The sequence below is a fragment of the Melampsora larici-populina genome (assembly GCF_000204055.1).
Source record: "Melampsora larici-populina 98AG31 unplaced genomic scaffold MELLAscaffold_3, whole genome shotgun sequence".
NCBI classification, from domain to species: Eukaryota; Fungi; Basidiomycota; class Pucciniomycetes; order Pucciniales; family Melampsoraceae; genus Melampsora; species Melampsora laricis-populina.
Genome location: NW_006768767.1, coordinates 565,186 through 583,092, shown reverse-complemented (window position 1 = coordinate 583,092; position 17,907 = coordinate 565,186). Strand labels below are relative to the sequence as shown.

Here is a 17,907-nt window from a genome sequence, read left to right as displayed (position 1 = left end):
TAGGAGAATTTTACCCAGCCCCCTTTAAACCTACCATCTCGGTGTAAAATAGACCCAGTGTGAAATTTGAAAAAGGGCTTGATTTTAGAATTTTGCACCATCTTTATTTCTTTTTGGTCGTTGTAAAATAACTCTGTGTGAACATGGTGGTGTAAAAACGCAGCACCTCAGAGTGTCATGTCATTTTACACCAAGATTTTTACACAGAGAGGTAAAAAAAGTCAACTTGAAACCCCTAAAGAGCGGAACAATTGATTTTGTACCGGGTTAGGATACACAGGGGCTGGCATTTCGTGGTAAGTTCACGATGAGATGTGAACTTCATCTGGACCTCACAATCAAATGTAAACTTTGTGAAAAGTTCACCATAAATATGAGACAAAAGAAACACTTTTTTGATTTGTTGTTGTTGTTGTGGTGTTTATATAAAACTATTCATTTTTGATGAGCATCATGATAACAAAGTGTTTGTTGAGTCATTCTGTTACCTTTTTGTTATATCATCATATGATTGGATTGTTAGGATATAATGTGTAGTGTTTCCTTTATATACATTTCAAAAACGGCTGAGATTAACCAAAATCCTCACCAAGACAGATCTTCAGAACTGTGAAGAAATTTGCCTGATTACTGACATTCCCAAGATCTATTGAGTTCCTTTAGATTTGCTCATGACTCTGTTGAATGATTATTTGAATTAATTCTGATTTGTTCATTTGTTCTTTTGTCAAGTTCAATCGAAAATAACTCACAGCATTCTTGGAAGAACTCAAAGAGTTCTCAGTACGGCAACAGAGAAAACAAGCATGATGACAGGACACAGTACCTAGTGGTACATAGGACAATAGGTCAAAATGAACAAGAAATAAAATGAAATGTTGGAAAAGGCATTCAATTCTCTATATGTTAAATGCTTGTACAACCGTGGGACACGAGAATGAATTGATGAAGAAAATAACATACTACAAATCATGAGAGTAATGAAAAGTGATGTCACGATCTTAAAAAGGACACATAATGCTCGAGCATTCATTATCCTAGTAGTAACTATGATACAAACCAAAACTCAAGCTGCAGTACACGAGGTTTTTGATAAGTTGACAATCAGCAATGTAGGGTCTTTGATCCCAAAGCAGCCTTGCGGGGTTTTCCAAGAAGCGCCGTGACTAACAATCTCATTCAATTGTACCACATCTTTCTTTTTCTCTCTATTGTACACAACAGTTAATCCTGAGTGTGGCCAATCATTGAACCCGTGCTTCTTTTGATGAGCTGCCGTCAAAGTAGTATATCGAGAGATGTCAAACCAAATATGCTGGTCTAAGTTTCCATCACGGCGTACAATTGTCATAAATATTTCATTGATTTTCCCCCAGACAAAACCTTTTTTGTTTTTGGAAAGATACACTGGATAGAGAACTGTGCTGTTACCAGGGTTTTTTTTTCTGTTGAATACACTACATTTCGACACTTTACTGAAGGCAATTGATTGACCCATCTGGATATGACAATTGCATCTTCCTTGTGCTGAGATTTTTTGTAGATGTCAGTGGAAAGCACAGCCTCGTCGCCGTATATTTCTTTCATGCGACTCAGAAGAAGGAGGTGTGTATCATAATCCAGTGTTTCGTTCTTCTTTGGATTATACTTCAGATTTGGTGGACCACACTTTCCTTCTCGAAGGTAGGCAGAAGGACTTCCGTCTGTACACTTTGGTGAAATAAATTTTGAGACATTTGCTGCGGTTTGTTTGGGGAGCTGTCTGCATAGGTCTGGGAGTACACATCGCATATTTTGAGCCATTGTCCACTTATTCAGGATTGTGTACTCTCTAGAGCCTACCTCAAAATCAGTCAATCAGTCAATCATACCTTGTTTAAACTAAGAAGGTAACAAATCTTTGAACTCACTATCATGGTTGTTAGTTGGAATTTTGGCCAATGATCCATTCGTTGCTTCAAATGACCAAGCAGTCCAGTAAGGTGCAGGACCAAAAACCCTGACTACCTGGGGAATGTGGAGTAACATGTGCAGATTTGGAGTAACTGAGAGTGCAGTAAATAGTTCAGAGAGTCCGTGTCGATAGCTTTTTATGTGGTGTTTCAAAGCCTCCAGATCTCTACTTTGTACCTCAATTCTACGCACAATTTTAAGGATACTGATCAGATGAAGAGCATTTCGAACAATTTTGTGATCTGTGATGGGTGAATTATCACCTTTCCTATTGAAGAAAAGTATAAAGGCCGGGATTATCATGATCTCGTATAATATAACCCATTCATCTGCTTTCAATTTGCCACCTTTGCTCGATCCTACCGTCTTTGGCACTCTGCCGATCCAAGATGGGAGCAGGACCTGTCCTATAACTTCTCTCAGTGTATCCAGATGTTTCTTCTCGTTGAAGATATGATTGTACTCTTCATCAACCTCTTCATAATCAGAGAGCTCTTCTTCCTCCTCTTCATCCCTTGTCACTTCGCCTGAGAATCCTGTGAAATGATGTGGTTTAGATTCATTGCCATGAGTTTCTTGATCAGCGTCAAGTACAGTATTGTATTCGAGTGCCATTTTTCCGAATGCGAACGATAGATTGTCTTTTGTTGGATATAAGGTGTTGCTGCATTCAGAGTTTGATTCGGTTGAAATTTGATCACCGCTGCATTCTGATCCTTGAAACTCAGAATCATCATCATCGGAATCACCATTGTCGGAATCAAAATCTTTAAGCTCTTGCTCGAATGTGTCAGACTCATCCTCTTCTGCTTGGCTGGCTTCCTGTTGCGACGAGGTACTTCTTTTCTTTGACATCAATCCTAAGGCTTTTAGTCCGTGATGGCGAAGTAAACCAAGAAAAATATTGTGCATAGGCTCTACTACAGTATGTATGGTTGGGTCGAAGTAAGGGAGTTCCCACAAAACTGTGTATCGGACTCCGTTTTCCTTGAAAAGTCGTTGTCGTTCCTTAACAGTCTTTGCATTTTTCCACGCTAATGCTTGTGATTTGAGTTCATGTTTACATCGGCGCAGGGCATGGGGAATGTGCAGTAAATTTATGTTATGTTCTCCAATTCGACATAATGAGCAGAGATTCTTCTTTGAACTATGTCCTGCCATTCCTAAGACCTTTCGCATAGCTGGAAGATCACAGATAATTGGGCCCAACATCACTCGGATGACACGACCCTGTGTGGGATACTTTGCAGTGGAAGAAAACTTGACTCCTTTCCATAAAGTGTTGAGTTCGGCAACAAGAGGCTTTAGTACATTATTGATTTGAGTCATCTTGGGCTCAGATGGTCCGGGAATCAATCCAGAAAGGAAAATGTTTTCGGGAGAAGTACGTATGTGTGGTGGAAGATTGAGGCATACTAAAGCGACAGTACCAACAGAGTCTTGCTTGCCTGCGGCCTTGTTGCCCAGTGGATTGAACCAGTCGACATTCAGCGAAAAGACAAGATTTCCAGGTGAATTTGTGAATTGATCCCCGTCGATCCCACGTGCCGAGCGCCACATATATCCATGCCAAACATCATACATTGCTGAGCCATCTTCCAGCGCTTGTTTGCTGGATTCAAGGTGCTCTTCAATTTCAGGGCGGTTCAAGAAACGAGCTAACCATTCGGTGAAAGCGACTGTTGAGAAGTATCTATTTGCATGGTGATTTTCTTCATCTTCGCCAACCTTTGCTTGTTTAAATAGAGGTTCATTGCACTTGCGACTTGAGCGAGTTTCGCGCCAACTACATTTATCCGGTGTATCACCCTCATAGTAAAGACAAAAGCACTTTGGACAGCAAAGAGTTCGCCGAATCGTTGGTTGAATTCTTAGATCTGTCAGGACAGTCCGAATGTCCTTTGGTGACCAACCCTTTGGGAATAAACCAGCTGTGTGATTACTGGAACTCGGTACTGAATTGTTCACGTGAAGGCAAAGTGTAGCAACTGCCATGCCAATATGCTCAAACAGATACAGACATACCATTACAAGGTTCATCGCTGTGGTCAGTGGGTCAAATTTTTTGAATTGATCATAGTAATTCATATTGTATTGACCTGCATTTCCATGAAAAACAACTTGAATCAGGAAAAATACTCTATAGGAGGAGAAATTGGCATGGTACTTGCCTGACTCTACGCTCATACCATTCCATTTGGGCTGAAAATGGCTACCAGTTTGTTTTTGACGTGGTGGATTGCCCATTTGCTTCAAGTGTGATATGTCGAGATGTGAAATGGTCTTTTCAGCTGGAGGAATTTGAGTCAAAGAAGAATGTGAATCATCCGCGACTATACCATCCACCGCATCAATGGTACGGTCAGCTTGCAGGGTCGTAAGATTACTCTCCTTGGGCCCAGCCAGAAGGCTGCGGGTTTTTTTAATTGACGCTTGATGGGCTTTATAGGTTGTGGAACTGCGTTTCCATAAGCGTCCAGGTTGATCCTTGTCATTTGAAGATTCCAGGCAATTAACACAGCGACATCTGATGAGTGTCGAGGAGGTCATCACAGGGTGGGAGATATTGAAAGACGTTTGGATATCAAAAGGATCACAAGAGCTGGTCAGGATGGGATTTGGGAGAGCAAATAACTGGGGTGTAAACAAAACTAGGTCGCGGTATGAATTTAGTTGAGAGTGATGAAAAAACTAATATGATATTAATGGAGTGAGTATTATGTTGTTGTTTGATATTGAACGAAGGCAAATGAAACATGCAGAAAACCAAACATCTTATTTAAGAATCAAACTCAATATCCATAGTTTCTGATCAGAGTAAGAGCTCAGTGTCTCATCACACGCGCTCACCCATGATTTCAGCATGAGCTGAGCATATCTGAGGTTCATGAGGACCTATCAAGTTCATAATTTTGGAGAATGAGCAAAGAAAAAGACGTGTCATATGTCACAATCCCTTGGTGATGTTGAACCCCCAATGTCCAGTACGTGGACGCCACACAGCAGGTGATTTGAACGTCAGTTGAACATGTATGCTGTGTCACAAACATAGTCCACTCAGAAGCCAAAAGATCAATAAATCTCCGATTTTCCAGAAAAATCTTTATTCGTCCTACTTTCTCTCTAACCTATCCCTTTTTATCTTACTCACCAAAAAGGCCTCCCCAACAAAGGGGATCCAATTCCAACCCTTACCTTGAGAACCATGTCAAAAACCAAAACAATACCGATGTGGTTATGACTGACGTCCTATCATCAATAACTGATAACACGACTTCCAATGGGCTTTTCCAGAGTGTCATTGCGATGCTGAGCATTTTCATTGAAACTCTCAAAGAACTCAGAGAATAAATCAGAGCACACAAAGAGAAACAATCAAAGCCACCGGCACCTCAAGACTAACCCCCCTAGAAACGTGAACTTCTCAAAAAGGTCACAATGGAATGTGAATTCAACAAATAGTTCACAGTAAAATGTGGACTTCTTCACAATCAGATGTGAATTTCTTCACAATGAAATGTGAACTGCTCAAAAAGTTCACAATGAAATGTGAACTTCTTGAAAAGTTCACCATAAAATATGAACTTCTCAAAAAGTTCACCATAAAATATGAACTTCTCAAGAAGCTCACAATAACATGTGAACTTCCCAAAAAGTTCACATTTTATTGTGAACGTCAAAAAGTTCACAATAAAATGTGAAGTCCACAAATCTCAAGAACTTCTCAATAATATGTGATCTTCTCAAGAACTTCTCAATAATATGTGATCTTCCCAAAAAGTTCACAATGAAATGTGAACTTCTCAAAACGTTCACAATAAAATGTGAACTTCTGAAAACGTTCACAATAAAATGTGAACTTCTGAAAAATTTCTCAATAAAATGTGAACTTCTCAAAAAGTTCACAATAAAATGTGAACTTCTGAAAACGTTCACAATAAAATGTGAACTTCTGAAAAATTTCTCAATAAAATGTGAACTTCTCAAAAAGTTCACAATAAAATGTGAACTTCTGAAAAAGTTCACAATAAGATCTGAACTTGTCAAGAGGTTCATAGTAAAATGTGAACTTTAGATGGACTTCACAGGAAAATGAAGAAAGATTTTGGTTATTTTTTTTCTCTTTGATGATTGTCAACAGTGCTTTTAAAACAAACAATTTCTTGTTTCAAGTATTGTAGTGAATCCAAAAGTGAACATTTCCTAAAGTTGTTTTTGGTACACGTGCATTATCAATTTCAGTGCTTCCGGGGAGAAGTTCAGATTCAGTGCAGGAAATACGCACTCTTGACTTCAAATTGCTTTGCTGCTTAATTCCTCAATCCTTAACTTTCAAAGATACACAACAACTGTGAAATCCGAGGTGCTAGTTCATGAGGCCAGTTTCTATTCCAATGATATGACATTTTAGCATTCTTGAGTACATTGCTACCGATAAAATAGAGCAAAGATCTTGCTACAGAACAATTTTATCAATTAAAATCAAGAAAAGTTACAATTTAATATTGTATGGAACTAATATATTCACAATTGATGTTCTGGATCAGATGTCACAGTAGTTGGTGGGTTTGTAACATGATCAACATCAGTATGTTTATTATCATAAGATGAATAGTCATAAAATGCATCCATACGAGTTTCACTACGATGACGCTCAGGAGAATAATTCTCTATCTCCAATAAAAGATCAATATGACTATGTGCTGGAGACGCTTCTATGAGTTTTTGCAGAACCACCTCATGTGCTCTACTACGTTGGTATTCAAGGCCGGCGGATTCTTGTAAATCGGTGACTCGACAATCTAAGAGCTCGATTTCTTTCTTCATTTCTTCGACCAGGGTTGAGAGGCGCTCAACCTCACCAACTGGAAATCAAGAAGAGATCAGCTGGAAAGAAAAAGAACTTTCATTAATGGTGCATTAATGGTGCATTTTTATGCATTAACATAGCATTTTTAATCATTTTTGACATTAATTCTAATCATTTTGCAGAGCAGAAAGTGAAGTTCTGAGAGACAAAACCTTTGTTTCCAGAGCTGAAACTGCATCGGAGTGTTTGTAGAAGAAATGATAAAGGATCAGACATAACTTTCAGGAGTAGACAGCAGCACATCTTACATATATCTTCGGACCGGGTGTTTGACATATTGTTTGTCTAGAAAACTGGGTGATTACAGAGTTGTAAAACAATTGATTGATGGATTCAATCCTGCTGGGGGAACGGCAAATTGGTCGTTGAAGGTGAATTGGGATTTAAAGGGCTATCAGGCTAAAGAATAAAGTATTGTGGATGACACAAATTAGTTGCTATAGGATGTATTGAAGATATGTAGATGTACTTAACAAATTACAGAAATAGGGACTATTTGATCTTCAATTATGATCATGACCAATGCTCAAACTGAAGCTGGACTTAATGTGGCTTTTACGTAAATATAGGGTGACATTTGTTTCTTCATCCTTCTATCAACCAATGAGGGTTGGTATTTGTGAGAAGACAGTTTGGAGAGGTCCAAAACATACGTACATATGACACCACTCTTGGGGTGTCAGTGCTCTCAGCACATGTCAGCTTAAGTAAGCATCTCAAAAGGCAGTGAATAAAGCTCATGAATCACCGTAGCTGTCTGTGCTGTTGACCTATGTCTCTTGCCTCAGGTTGAGTACATGCCGACCAAAAGATCTTTGATCAGATATTCCATTTCATCTCTGGGTCTGATCATTCCTCAGATATGGCTCAGTGAAGACAATCCAACTGGGGGGCAAGATCAGCAGCCGAGGCTCACCTCCAAAAAGGGATTAAACTTATGCACTATCCTTTACAGACTTCCCCAGTTGTGACCTAAACAAGAATTTATAAATTATAGGCAGCTGAGTTCAGCCTTTGTTGCACAAAGTTCTTTAGATGAGAGTGTATCTACATAAACCTTCAGTTGTGTTGGCCGTTCACTTTGGTCATAATCACACGCATTCCCAAAACGTTTAGATATCATAAGAGTTTTCTCCCTGGTTTTAAAGATTCTTTGAGAGGATTTTCACGTCTTCCCAATTGTGATACAACATCGTCATACTGCCGATCACAGAGCAACCCAAGGACCCAGCATCGTAATCTCTACTCTTCTCTCATGTTTCTTTGGTGTCACTTTGAGCATTAATCATGATCAGAAGATGGAACTAATGCACTCAAAATTGCATTGATATGTCCGTGCAGCTTTGTTTCAATGGCGGGAGTGGAAGAAAATGCTGAACAACTTAGACGAGCCTGTATCCCCCGGAATGAAGTGTCCACTTTGCTTTCGGCCAGCCAGACTTGTAACGACAATCACCAGAATATTACGGGTGGAGCTCTCTGTCAATCATGTAAGACAATCACAATTGAGTGGACTTATACAAAAAAATGGAAAGGCACTTTGAATTTAGACACTCTCTCTCCTTCAGATACACGCCAGTCCCGGGGTATAAAAAGGAAATTGAAGGTTCCTGAAGCTTCCAGCAATGGAATGCAAGGAGCCGACATTAGCATCAAGAATCACAAGTCACGTATGTAGTCTCTACTCTGTTAATCATGACATCTACGTTTCTCAAATCAATTGTCCAACCACAGCTCGAACACGGTCAAAAGAAAATAAAAAAACTTCCATAACAATACCTTCTGAAGGTATTTCAGCCGGGGAGCTTCATTTGATGTCAAATGTTTTACAAAAATTTCAAAGACACCTTGAGGCCGTATCTAATTTGGGTGAAAGACTTTCACATTTGGGAATTCTGCGACCTGGTGACATCCATTCAATAATTTCAAGCTTCCCTCAGGTCCAATCCCAGACGACAGGTCAACTTAATTTGAGTTCTCAAACTATAGCAAAGCCATTAAATTTGTATCTCAGGGGATTAAAGCCCGTGAAACAGGTAATTTATTTGCATATCTTTCCGCAGAGCGTCAGGAATTATAAAACACCATCAACACAATGATCTGACACATCTCTTATTTGTACTCAAAGGTGGCGGACCGAGATGAATACATCAATCTATTCACAGCGTTTATGGAAAATTACATAGCTTTCAAGGATTGTGTTGAGTTGGCATTGAGCTCCGCAGAAAGAGCATATTCACAAGCAACTCAGCCGGTTCAAAACACCTTATCCAAGGTATCTGATTGGAGTACAACTACTATCACAGCCCAAGATCACAGAGAGTTGTCCAGTGAATCATCGGAAAGTGATTCCTCAGAGCTGATTGTCAGAATGCTGGTCCCCAATATGGAATAAGAATTTGGTAGCCTACCCCTGGCGTCTCAGGGAGCACTATGTACAGACTGTTGTGTATTCCTTCTTTAGAGTGAAAATAAAAAAAATGTCAAATTTAGGAAGTTTATGAAAACATGAAGTTCAAATATACACCTAAATTTCTCTCCAGTTTTATCTTGAAAATGAATTTTGAAGACTTGTCTCACTTGATGTCATGCAAAATTGATGATCATAAAGCATCAAAAAGATTCCATGAAGTTCTTTCAGATTCCCTAAATTGTTCCGTGATTTTTGTAATTCTCTTTCAAAAATTCCAACTCCATTTCATCCTGTTGTGTTCTTGTCCAAAGCAACTATCATCAAAACTTTACATCAATTTGGTCTATCTCAAAATGTGATGCAGATCTCCGAAGGAGGCCTTTGTGTCCCAGCTTAGAATGACATATTCCTTCCTACTACAGAATAATCATTATATCATCAATATGTATTCTCTATCTAAAAACAATCTCATTTCTTGTTTGATTTTGTCATCCAGTTGCTTTCTCAAATTTCTATAATGTTTTTTTGTGCATAATGCTTCCAGGGTTTATGATTCTTTGGTCAAACTATCTATTTAAATAAGCCTGGCTATGATTGTACACACTCTCTCAGTTGAAAGACTTTTTATGAGTGGAAAGACTGCTCTGAATACATGCATTTTCCATGAGTTGAACTTCTGTATGAGTGCGGAGGAATACAAAGACACTGATACGCAGTTGAAAAACTTCAAAGAATCGGGGCTGGGAAGTCTGTGACAGAGGCAAGTATGATCATAAAAGTTTCCTATGTAATACCAGACTCCAGGAAACCATTATCACGGATATGAGATCACCTGGCAAACAACAACAAACACTGCTTCAATTTTTAGGCGGTGGTTTTTGTAACAGTCATTCTAAGCATGTACTATCTCCTGGGTGAAGCAAAAATATCAATCATATGGGAAGCTTACAACCTAAATTGGCTGATCACGAGTAGCCTGAGAAGCCAACAGTTGAGGGTAGTTGCATGTTGGCCCTGGAAGGTTAGAAGTTGGATCCGTTGATTTAGGAGATGGTAGATGAAATAGTGCTTGAATGTGCTGTGTGTTTTTCAGTTCGGAGGGAATTAAGTTGTTGATCAGGGGCGCCACCATCTCAACAAAGACTGTCTTCAAAAATTTGGGATTGTCTCTTTCTAGGCTAAGGATTGTAAGATGTGGTTTAAAGGCTTGAATGAAATTGTAAAGCTCCTCACAGGTTGCTTTTTCAAGTATATCGGAGGTTTTGATCTGGTTGGTAGAGGTGTCCACAACAAGATAATCAAGAAGGTGGATTGGAATGAAAACAGAGGTTTGTTCAGGCGGAGCAGATATCATTCGACTTGAGTTGGTGTGTTATGACAGTGATCTTTCCAGGAGGGAGGAGCAAACTTGATTCACAAAGACAAGTCACATATTCTAGTGAGTGATTTCTTGGCCCTTTGTTCCCCTTTGACATATATTCTCAGTCAAAATTGGACAGATAAATACAAAGGAATTTTGCCCTACATACTAAGGGGGTTTCAAGTTGGAACTAATCACGGTTTCTACGCTAAAATGAATTCCCCTTGTAGCGTAAACTTACGCAAAATTAACAAAAATGAGGAAGCTTTTACGCCTCCTGTCTTCGTAAAACATAAACAGCTAGTTTTACAAGTCACCAGGGTTTTCAAGTTGAAGCTTTTTACGCATTTTTACGCTATGTACAACAACTTGATCATTGTTGTAGAGCATGTGTGTATTATAAAGCAGGACACTTTTGTAGGTGTCCTGCATTGAACATTTGTAGGTTTTACGAGGATCTTTTGTACAGAAAAGCTGCCCATATTTTGAAAAAATACGCACAGAATAAATCTCAAACCCCCTATTATATACAAATTCTGGAAAGGGGGCATGGCAGAACGGATGAAGGACAGCTGACAGGAAAAATTAATCTCTTCTCACTTCAATGATGAAGTTGTATTTTTTGCTCAACGCAACAAAGATAGGTTCTCTATATATTTTGTTGTCCATCAATCACAATAGATTTTGGATTGTTATGCATGTAAATAACAATAGCCCTTCAGCCACCTCAACTCCACAGTGATTCAAAGAAAGAATGGAACCAAGATTATCACATTACACATTTCTTTTGAACCTGCCAACTGACAAATAAAAATTCAAACAAAATGTCCAATCTACTAGAGGCATTTTTTGCTCAAAAAGTGAACCCCTCAAACATTATAAACCACCCAAGCAATTTGAAATTAAGTGATGACTTTGTATTTCCATTCAGGATTCTTCACTTGTCCTCAAGATAGATCTCCAAGCCAAACTCAATCTGAGGGAGGGAATTAAGCGCTATGAGTGACCAGCCATAGATTCTTTTCAAGCTCCTACAAATAGGACATTTATATTGGGTTTGGTTTGCAAGAAATGAAAAGGAACAAGAATGAAAGGGACAAACTTAACAAATTGGGATCAGTTTGAACACGCTTGATTTACAAAAATAGCTAGTGATATCATAGAAGATCACATCCTTTAGCAATCTTATGGAGTTCCCATTTTATTGTGAACTTTTTGATGAATTCATGTTTTATTGTGAACTTTCTGTGGAGTTCACATTCAGTATTTGTTTGCTGAAAATTTATGTCCTTAGACTTCTACCTCTTCAATTTTGTGAGAACTTCATCTGAAGTTCACATTTTATTGTGAACTTTTTGAGAAGTCCATATTTAATTGTGAACTGTTTGAGAAGTTCACATTTAATTGTGAACTTTTTGAGAAGTTCACATTTAATTGTGAAATTTTTGGGAAGTTCACATTTTACTGTGAACTTTTTGTGGAGTTCACATTTCAATGTGAACTTTTTGAGAAGTTCACATTATGTGAACTTTTTCAGAATTTCACATTTCACCGTGAAGCATTTGTGGAGTTCCCATTTGGTATTTGTTTGCTGATAAAATTATCTTGAAAGCTTACATTCTTGCCACATTCCATAAGAGAGTTTTGAATGGATCTACACCCTCAACATACCATTCATTTCCATTTCAATCACTTTCAACTCAAATTCACTCTACATGGGATTGAATAGTTTGAATTTGTTATTTTCTTTTCCATATTTCATAAAGATTGGGACACTTTTTTCGTAAAAAAATCATGAAACCTTTGTAACAGAATCATGAAAGCAATGTAATCAATAGAAGGTTTCAAGTTGAAGGTCTTTAGGCATTTGTACACTACAACAACTTGCCCATTGTTGTGAAACATGCGTCAATTTTTTGAATCACCCAGCTTGAAACTACGCTGGGCTTTTGAATTTATTGACCACTTCCCTGCCAAGATTAGAACACCATCAACACAGATTCATCCAGGCTATACTTGAACTTTGTCTGCAAGACTCGACCAGAATCCTCAAGCAGCCCAAAGCCTTCAGATGCATCAAAAAGTTCTGTAGTTTTGTACGCACAGAGATAGTTACACGTTGAATCAGCCAGCCGGTTTACTTTTCCCCACAGGGGAGGTCGTTGGGAAGATAACCACAAAGCCTCATCAAGTGGGGGACAACAACATCCTTTGTAATCATCTTTGATTAGGGCCATCAGTAGTTTTATACGCACGCGCGTAGTTACACCTTGAGACAGCCGCCCCGTTTCCTTTTCTCCACAGGGGATGTCTTCCGGAAGATAACAACAAAGCCACCTTGATGGGTGACAACAACATCCCTTTAGCACCCTCAGTAGTTTTATACGCACGTGCGTAGTTCCACGTTGAATCAGCCCCTCGTGTTCTTTTCCCCACAGGCGACCTCACAATAATTAAAGAAAACGCAAATGTAGCACGCATCATGTTTTTTTCGACTTGAAAGCCTTCTGCGGACAACCAGAAGATCTTCTTGAAACAAAGTGGATATTGAATCAAGTGGGTATAACGGAGGTCCTTTACTGCTTAATCCAACTTCCTAGAGGTTTTTAATCGTCTGTAACTCCAGCAATTTTTTTTCTATACGCCTCTTCCATTAACAAATTAATCATTCATCCATTTGATTATTCCTTAAATTAAAAGATACATTGATCGATTCAATCAGGCATCACTTCTACCATTTATCATCTGCAAATTAACACTTTTCTGATCATTTAACACTCTCTCATCACTTGATTAGTATACAGCATTCTTCAAAGTTTTTTATCACCTCATATCTTGATTGCTTCTCATTGCTCAGAAGGTAAATGACGTTTACCGCTCACTTTCCTCTCTTTCTATGTCTTCTTCACTTGCATCACTACCTCGAGAAGTTTCCGCTAGTACTTATTTTTTTCCTTCGTCTATCACAATTCTCATTTGAAACTTGAATGCCATCTAGCTAACATCAGGTATTTTGATTTTTCCAGATGGGTAAAAATCCTTCTCAACTCGCATCACTTGCCCGAAAGCAGGCTGAGAAGCGTCAGGAAAAGAAAGACCTACACGCGGATTTTCGACGTTCTATTGTTCATGATCAACACGGTGCACCAACTACAGCCAAAGTTATTCATGTCCTACCTAATCGCCCTGATCTTAAAGAACGTATCATCTCATACGGTCATGTCATCCTCGTTGACGGGCACACTGGGGAATTTATCGCCAGCATCTTTACACTTCACAATAATCACAATAACAACCAAAATCTCCGAGATCAATTCGATTGGGCAACAAAACTTCTCTACCATCATGGACTTGCTCGCAACAAGTGTACAATCAACAAAGCTGCCGAAGCTTTAGGGCAAGCCAAGTCTGGGGAGATGTATCCCATTGGTTCTCGTGGTGGCACCGATAAAGGGAAGTCTGCAGGTAACCTTGTTGATTATTATTGATTCCTAAAACCCTTGACTAATATTTATCAATCTCAGGTGCCTATGTACTCAATACCAATACTCGAAGCGACCCGCACCTTATCATGCAAGATATTCAACGGATGAAACTTCTCCCTACTATTGATAAATTTATCTCAAAACTCTTTGCAAACCTAGTATTCTCCCAATTCAAAGCGAATCTTGTACTTCGACAACAATATGGTGTCTATTGGGCTTCGCCAAAGGTTCTCAACACATCTTCCAAATCTAGCGTTGGTTCCAATCTGGTCATCACGCGAGACGAATTCGCTAATGAATTGCATGAAGATCCAGACGCATCCGGATGTGCCATTGGCCTTTTCTGTCTGATGGAACGTGACTCAGGCAACGTAATCTACCCCAACGACAGCGATACACCTCCACCTTTCCACATTGAAGGCGCTTATTTTCACCTTGACAAGTACAATACAAAGATACGTTTAAGTCATTTGCCAAAGGTGGTAATCTGGAACACAAAGACATTACACCATAGCTCACATTCTCAGACCCTCAACGTATTTGGTGAACGGGTCACTCCAGAAGATGCCAACTTAACAAATTTTGGATCTTCTGTTCAGATTTCAAAAACTATTGTCGATCGAATCAAAGGTATGAATAAGAAGGAAGCTGGTATGTCTGATAAGATGAAGGAGACTTTTAAGAAGGAGCATATAAAAGATTATGCAGAAGAGATTACCTCAAGATTGACCGAACTCAAGACCGCAAAGAAACTTGACCCTTTGATTGAGGCACAAATCAAGGCCGGTCTCAAGAGTCTTGAGTAATACTAATTAGTGTGAAGCATTTGTTCTCTCTTTTCTCAATCATACTTTCCTTTAGCTCTATGTGATTCCAGAACTTCTTGCTCTCTTCCTCTCACATTCTCTACTTTTACTTCAGGCTGTTGATTTTTGTGGTATGCTTCTCTAAATCTCACAACGCGATTTATCCAGGCGTCTTCCTTTTTGACAAAATCTAACACCACATTATCAAAATTCATGCTCCTTCAATCATGCTTTTGTTTTTTGCACGTGATTCCACGACTTCTCTTGATATAACCATCTTACTCACTCTCTGGCTCATAGTGTTTTTCAAAAACACTTGTAAGTCAACTCACTTTTGATCTGAAAGTGCACCCGAAGTGATTCTACTTGTAGTTTCCAAAGTACAGAATAACGTGAGATTTACAAATTATGTACGCTCAATTTGATTGAAATCAATATGCCTTTTCAAAAGTGTAAACAAATATTTGAGGAAAGTATTGTAAGCCATCCAAGAAATAGCAAAACAAAATGAAATTCTAAGGACTTAATTTTTCCAACAACAAATATCAAATGTGAACTTTTTTCAAAGTTGACATGTTGTTGTGAAAAGTTTTATGGAGTCCATATTACTTTATGAATGACTCTAGCTCGTTGGAACATATTGCAAGGAATATTATACACAGCCTTCTCTCTTGCTATGGAACCTTTTATAATCTTCATCATAAGCCCAATATACCATTTTCCTCTTTACAAAGGCAATCTAAACACGTAGGTCCTTAGCTCATCACATGGTTTTGATTTTGGCTCTCTGACCTTATTGAGAAAGATTTCTCATGATGAAAATCAAATATACATACATATAGCAGAGGTTCAATGTTACTACAGTTTAGTATCTATTAATTCAACGCAAACAAACAAGGTTGAAATGATTCACTTATCCAATCAGATTGAGCGAAGTTGAGATAAGTTATCTTTTTTTGGTTCAATTTATCATACACAAATGCCACATTTAACCCAACCAGATTGACTGAAGTTCTACCTGGTAAGTTGAATGTATCTGATTTCATATGACGTGCATCATGTGGGAATTGAACAGCGACCTCTCACGAACGCTATATGGACTGCAAAACTGTACTTTTCCATAGATGAACTTTTCCTTTAGTACTTCAGTCCGCCTAGGAAATTTGCCCCTCTGAGTCCGTTGGGGCTCAAAACAACATTGAACACAGTGGCCAGCCAATGCTGGTGACCAGGCAAAGATGTACTCCAGTGACTTTGGTGCATAGTCACTTGTTTTGAGCTTTTTTGTGATACGCTTTTTGACTCACAGATGAAGTATATTTATATCACTAGAGAACATGTGGGCATCCCACCACAGGCCTACTGTCCCACTATTTAAATGGAACCACTCAAATGTCTCAAAAGTTTGTAGTTATCTCACAATTCTCACAAACAACTTCTCACATCTACAAAATCAGACCATATCAATCAATGGTCTCCTCACCAAAAAGTTGACTCACCATCAAAGATCAATTACCAGAAGAGGAACATATATGTATTTATTATATATTCAAAAGACCACCCTAATTGATATTTTATTTTGAAAAATTTGGAAAGAAATACAACAAGCCAGGAAAAGAACTTCAGATGTGTAAAAAGGGGAAACAAAAAAGAAATTACGAGTTTTTTTTATCTGAAAAGGGAATGCTTCTGGTTGTTCTTGCATTGTTTGGAAAAGACAGCAATGCAAAGAGCTTTTGTTTTACACATAATAAGCTGAATTGACATCATCAGATAAAGTTGTCATCATGGTCATCACCCATGTTTCTCGCTATTTCTTGTTGTTCCTGTTACTTTTTTTTGGTCTCCCTCAAATTCATGAAAGGAAAAATTATTGAAGTCTCACAAAGTATGAATCTAGTAGCCCATGCCGTAATTTAAGACTGTCACAACAGCAGATACTCTTCACATTGCTTCGAGACTTCTCATCTCCTGACTATGTATCGTATCTACCGAAACTCACATTGACTTCAACAAAATCCTACATAGTACATAGCTTCTCAGTCTTGTCGAATTCAAGAGAGCTGATCAACGTTTGAAATGTTGAATCAAGTTGCTCACCATATATGTAGCTCACGATCCAAGGTGTGGATCGGATACAGGAACCTGGTCGCCTCCAGCAGCATTACCTCCTAGAGATTGATCACGAGTGAAGAAATACGATTGATGACGTTCTTCGGTAAAAACCTCTATCTCCTCCTCGGTATCAATATGGGAGTTACCAGTGGCGTCCGCGACCTTTTGGATAGCCATCTGGTTGGCTCTGACGTGTTGGAATTCGAAGCTGGCCATTAATTGTAAATCGGATACTTCAGCTTGGACAACTTCGAGCGAGGACTTTAGACCAGCAATCTCTTGTCTGAGATCATCCAAAATGGGCTGAACTTCATGAGCACAGGCTGGCATCACACAGCAGGGTAAGCAAGCTGGAGTAACTTGATGGCCAGTGAAAATGAACAAAGACTTACCTGAAAGTACACCTTTGTCCTCAAGGCTTCGAAGCGACACTTTGAGGCGACCAACTTCTTCTTCTAACCTCGCGACTAGTTCAGTAAGTTTTGATCAACGATTTAGACTTCACTGATAGATAGATTAGAGACCCCAGCGGAACTCACTTTCTTCTTCTTGTGATGGCGTTTCTGGTCTTTCTCTTTTCATTTCGTGGTTATACTCGCGAAATTATTCAATCAATAATAGATGGAATGGAAATATTCGAATGATGAGAAGTTTGTTTGAAATGATAGATGAGTGATATTGAAGAAAATGAGCACTTCAACGGTTTCTATTATATCTATTATACACCAAGGAAGGCCTTTCATGGAACCACTGGCTCTCTAATCTACGTAAGTGAAGTGTTCTGCCGTGGGTCAATCAAGCATACCCTTTCTCCATTTTGAGATAAACATTATCATGTTTAATGGTTTTCATTTTTCTCCGATCTTGAAATTAGAAAATCCTTCATGCATCTTCGGATAGAGCCA

At 38.8% G+C, this 17,907-nt stretch overlaps 5 protein-coding genes across 5 annotated transcripts; 2 read left to right on the top strand and 3 right to left on the bottom strand.

Moving 5' to 3' along the window:
* Window positions 1–1,066: 1,066 nt before the first annotated feature.
* Window positions 1,067–4,503, bottom strand: MELLADRAFT_102220 (uncharacterized protein; the record flags this gene model as incomplete). The annotated part of the gene is made up of 5 exons (XM_007404903.1): window positions 1,067–1,315; window positions 1,477–1,838; window positions 1,911–2,819; window positions 3,617–3,739; window positions 3,867–4,503. 5 exons carry the CDS (start codon window positions 4,501–4,503, stop codon window positions 1,067–1,069), a joined length of 2,280 nt encoding a protein of 759 aa, XP_007404965.1.
* A 1,974-nt stretch (window positions 4,504–6,477) lies between these two features.
* Window positions 6,478–7,099, bottom strand: MELLADRAFT_59462 (uncharacterized protein; the record flags this gene model as incomplete). Its single annotated transcript, XM_007404902.1, has 2 exons — window positions 6,478–6,818; window positions 7,072–7,099. The coding sequence occupies 2 exons, from the start codon at window positions 7,097–7,099 to the stop codon at window positions 6,478–6,480; spliced, it is 369 nt and encodes a 122-aa protein (XP_007404964.1).
* Window positions 7,100–8,448: 1,349 nt separating this feature from the next.
* Window positions 8,449–9,218, top strand: MELLADRAFT_102218 (uncharacterized protein; the record flags this gene model as incomplete). Its single annotated transcript, XM_007405341.1, has 2 exons — window positions 8,449–8,859; window positions 8,952–9,218. 2 exons carry the CDS (start codon window positions 8,449–8,451, stop codon window positions 9,216–9,218), a joined length of 678 nt encoding a protein of 225 aa, XP_007405403.1.
* Window positions 9,219–13,622: 4,404 nt separating this feature from the next.
* MELLADRAFT_102217 (uncharacterized protein) lies at window positions 13,623–14,887 on the top strand (the record flags this gene model as incomplete). Its single annotated transcript, XM_007405342.1, has 2 exons — window positions 13,623–14,061; window positions 14,121–14,887. The coding sequence occupies 2 exons, from the start codon at window positions 13,623–13,625 to the stop codon at window positions 14,885–14,887; spliced, it is 1,206 nt and encodes a 401-aa protein (XP_007405404.1).
* Window positions 14,888–16,999: 2,112 nt separating this feature from the next.
* On the bottom strand, window positions 17,000–17,584 carry MELLADRAFT_59460 (uncharacterized protein; the record flags this gene model as incomplete). Its single annotated transcript, XM_007404901.1, has 3 exons — window positions 17,000–17,325; window positions 17,395–17,469; window positions 17,542–17,584. 3 exons carry the CDS (start codon window positions 17,582–17,584, stop codon window positions 17,000–17,002), a joined length of 444 nt encoding a protein of 147 aa, XP_007404963.1.
* Between the last annotated feature and the right edge of the window lie 323 nt (window positions 17,585–17,907).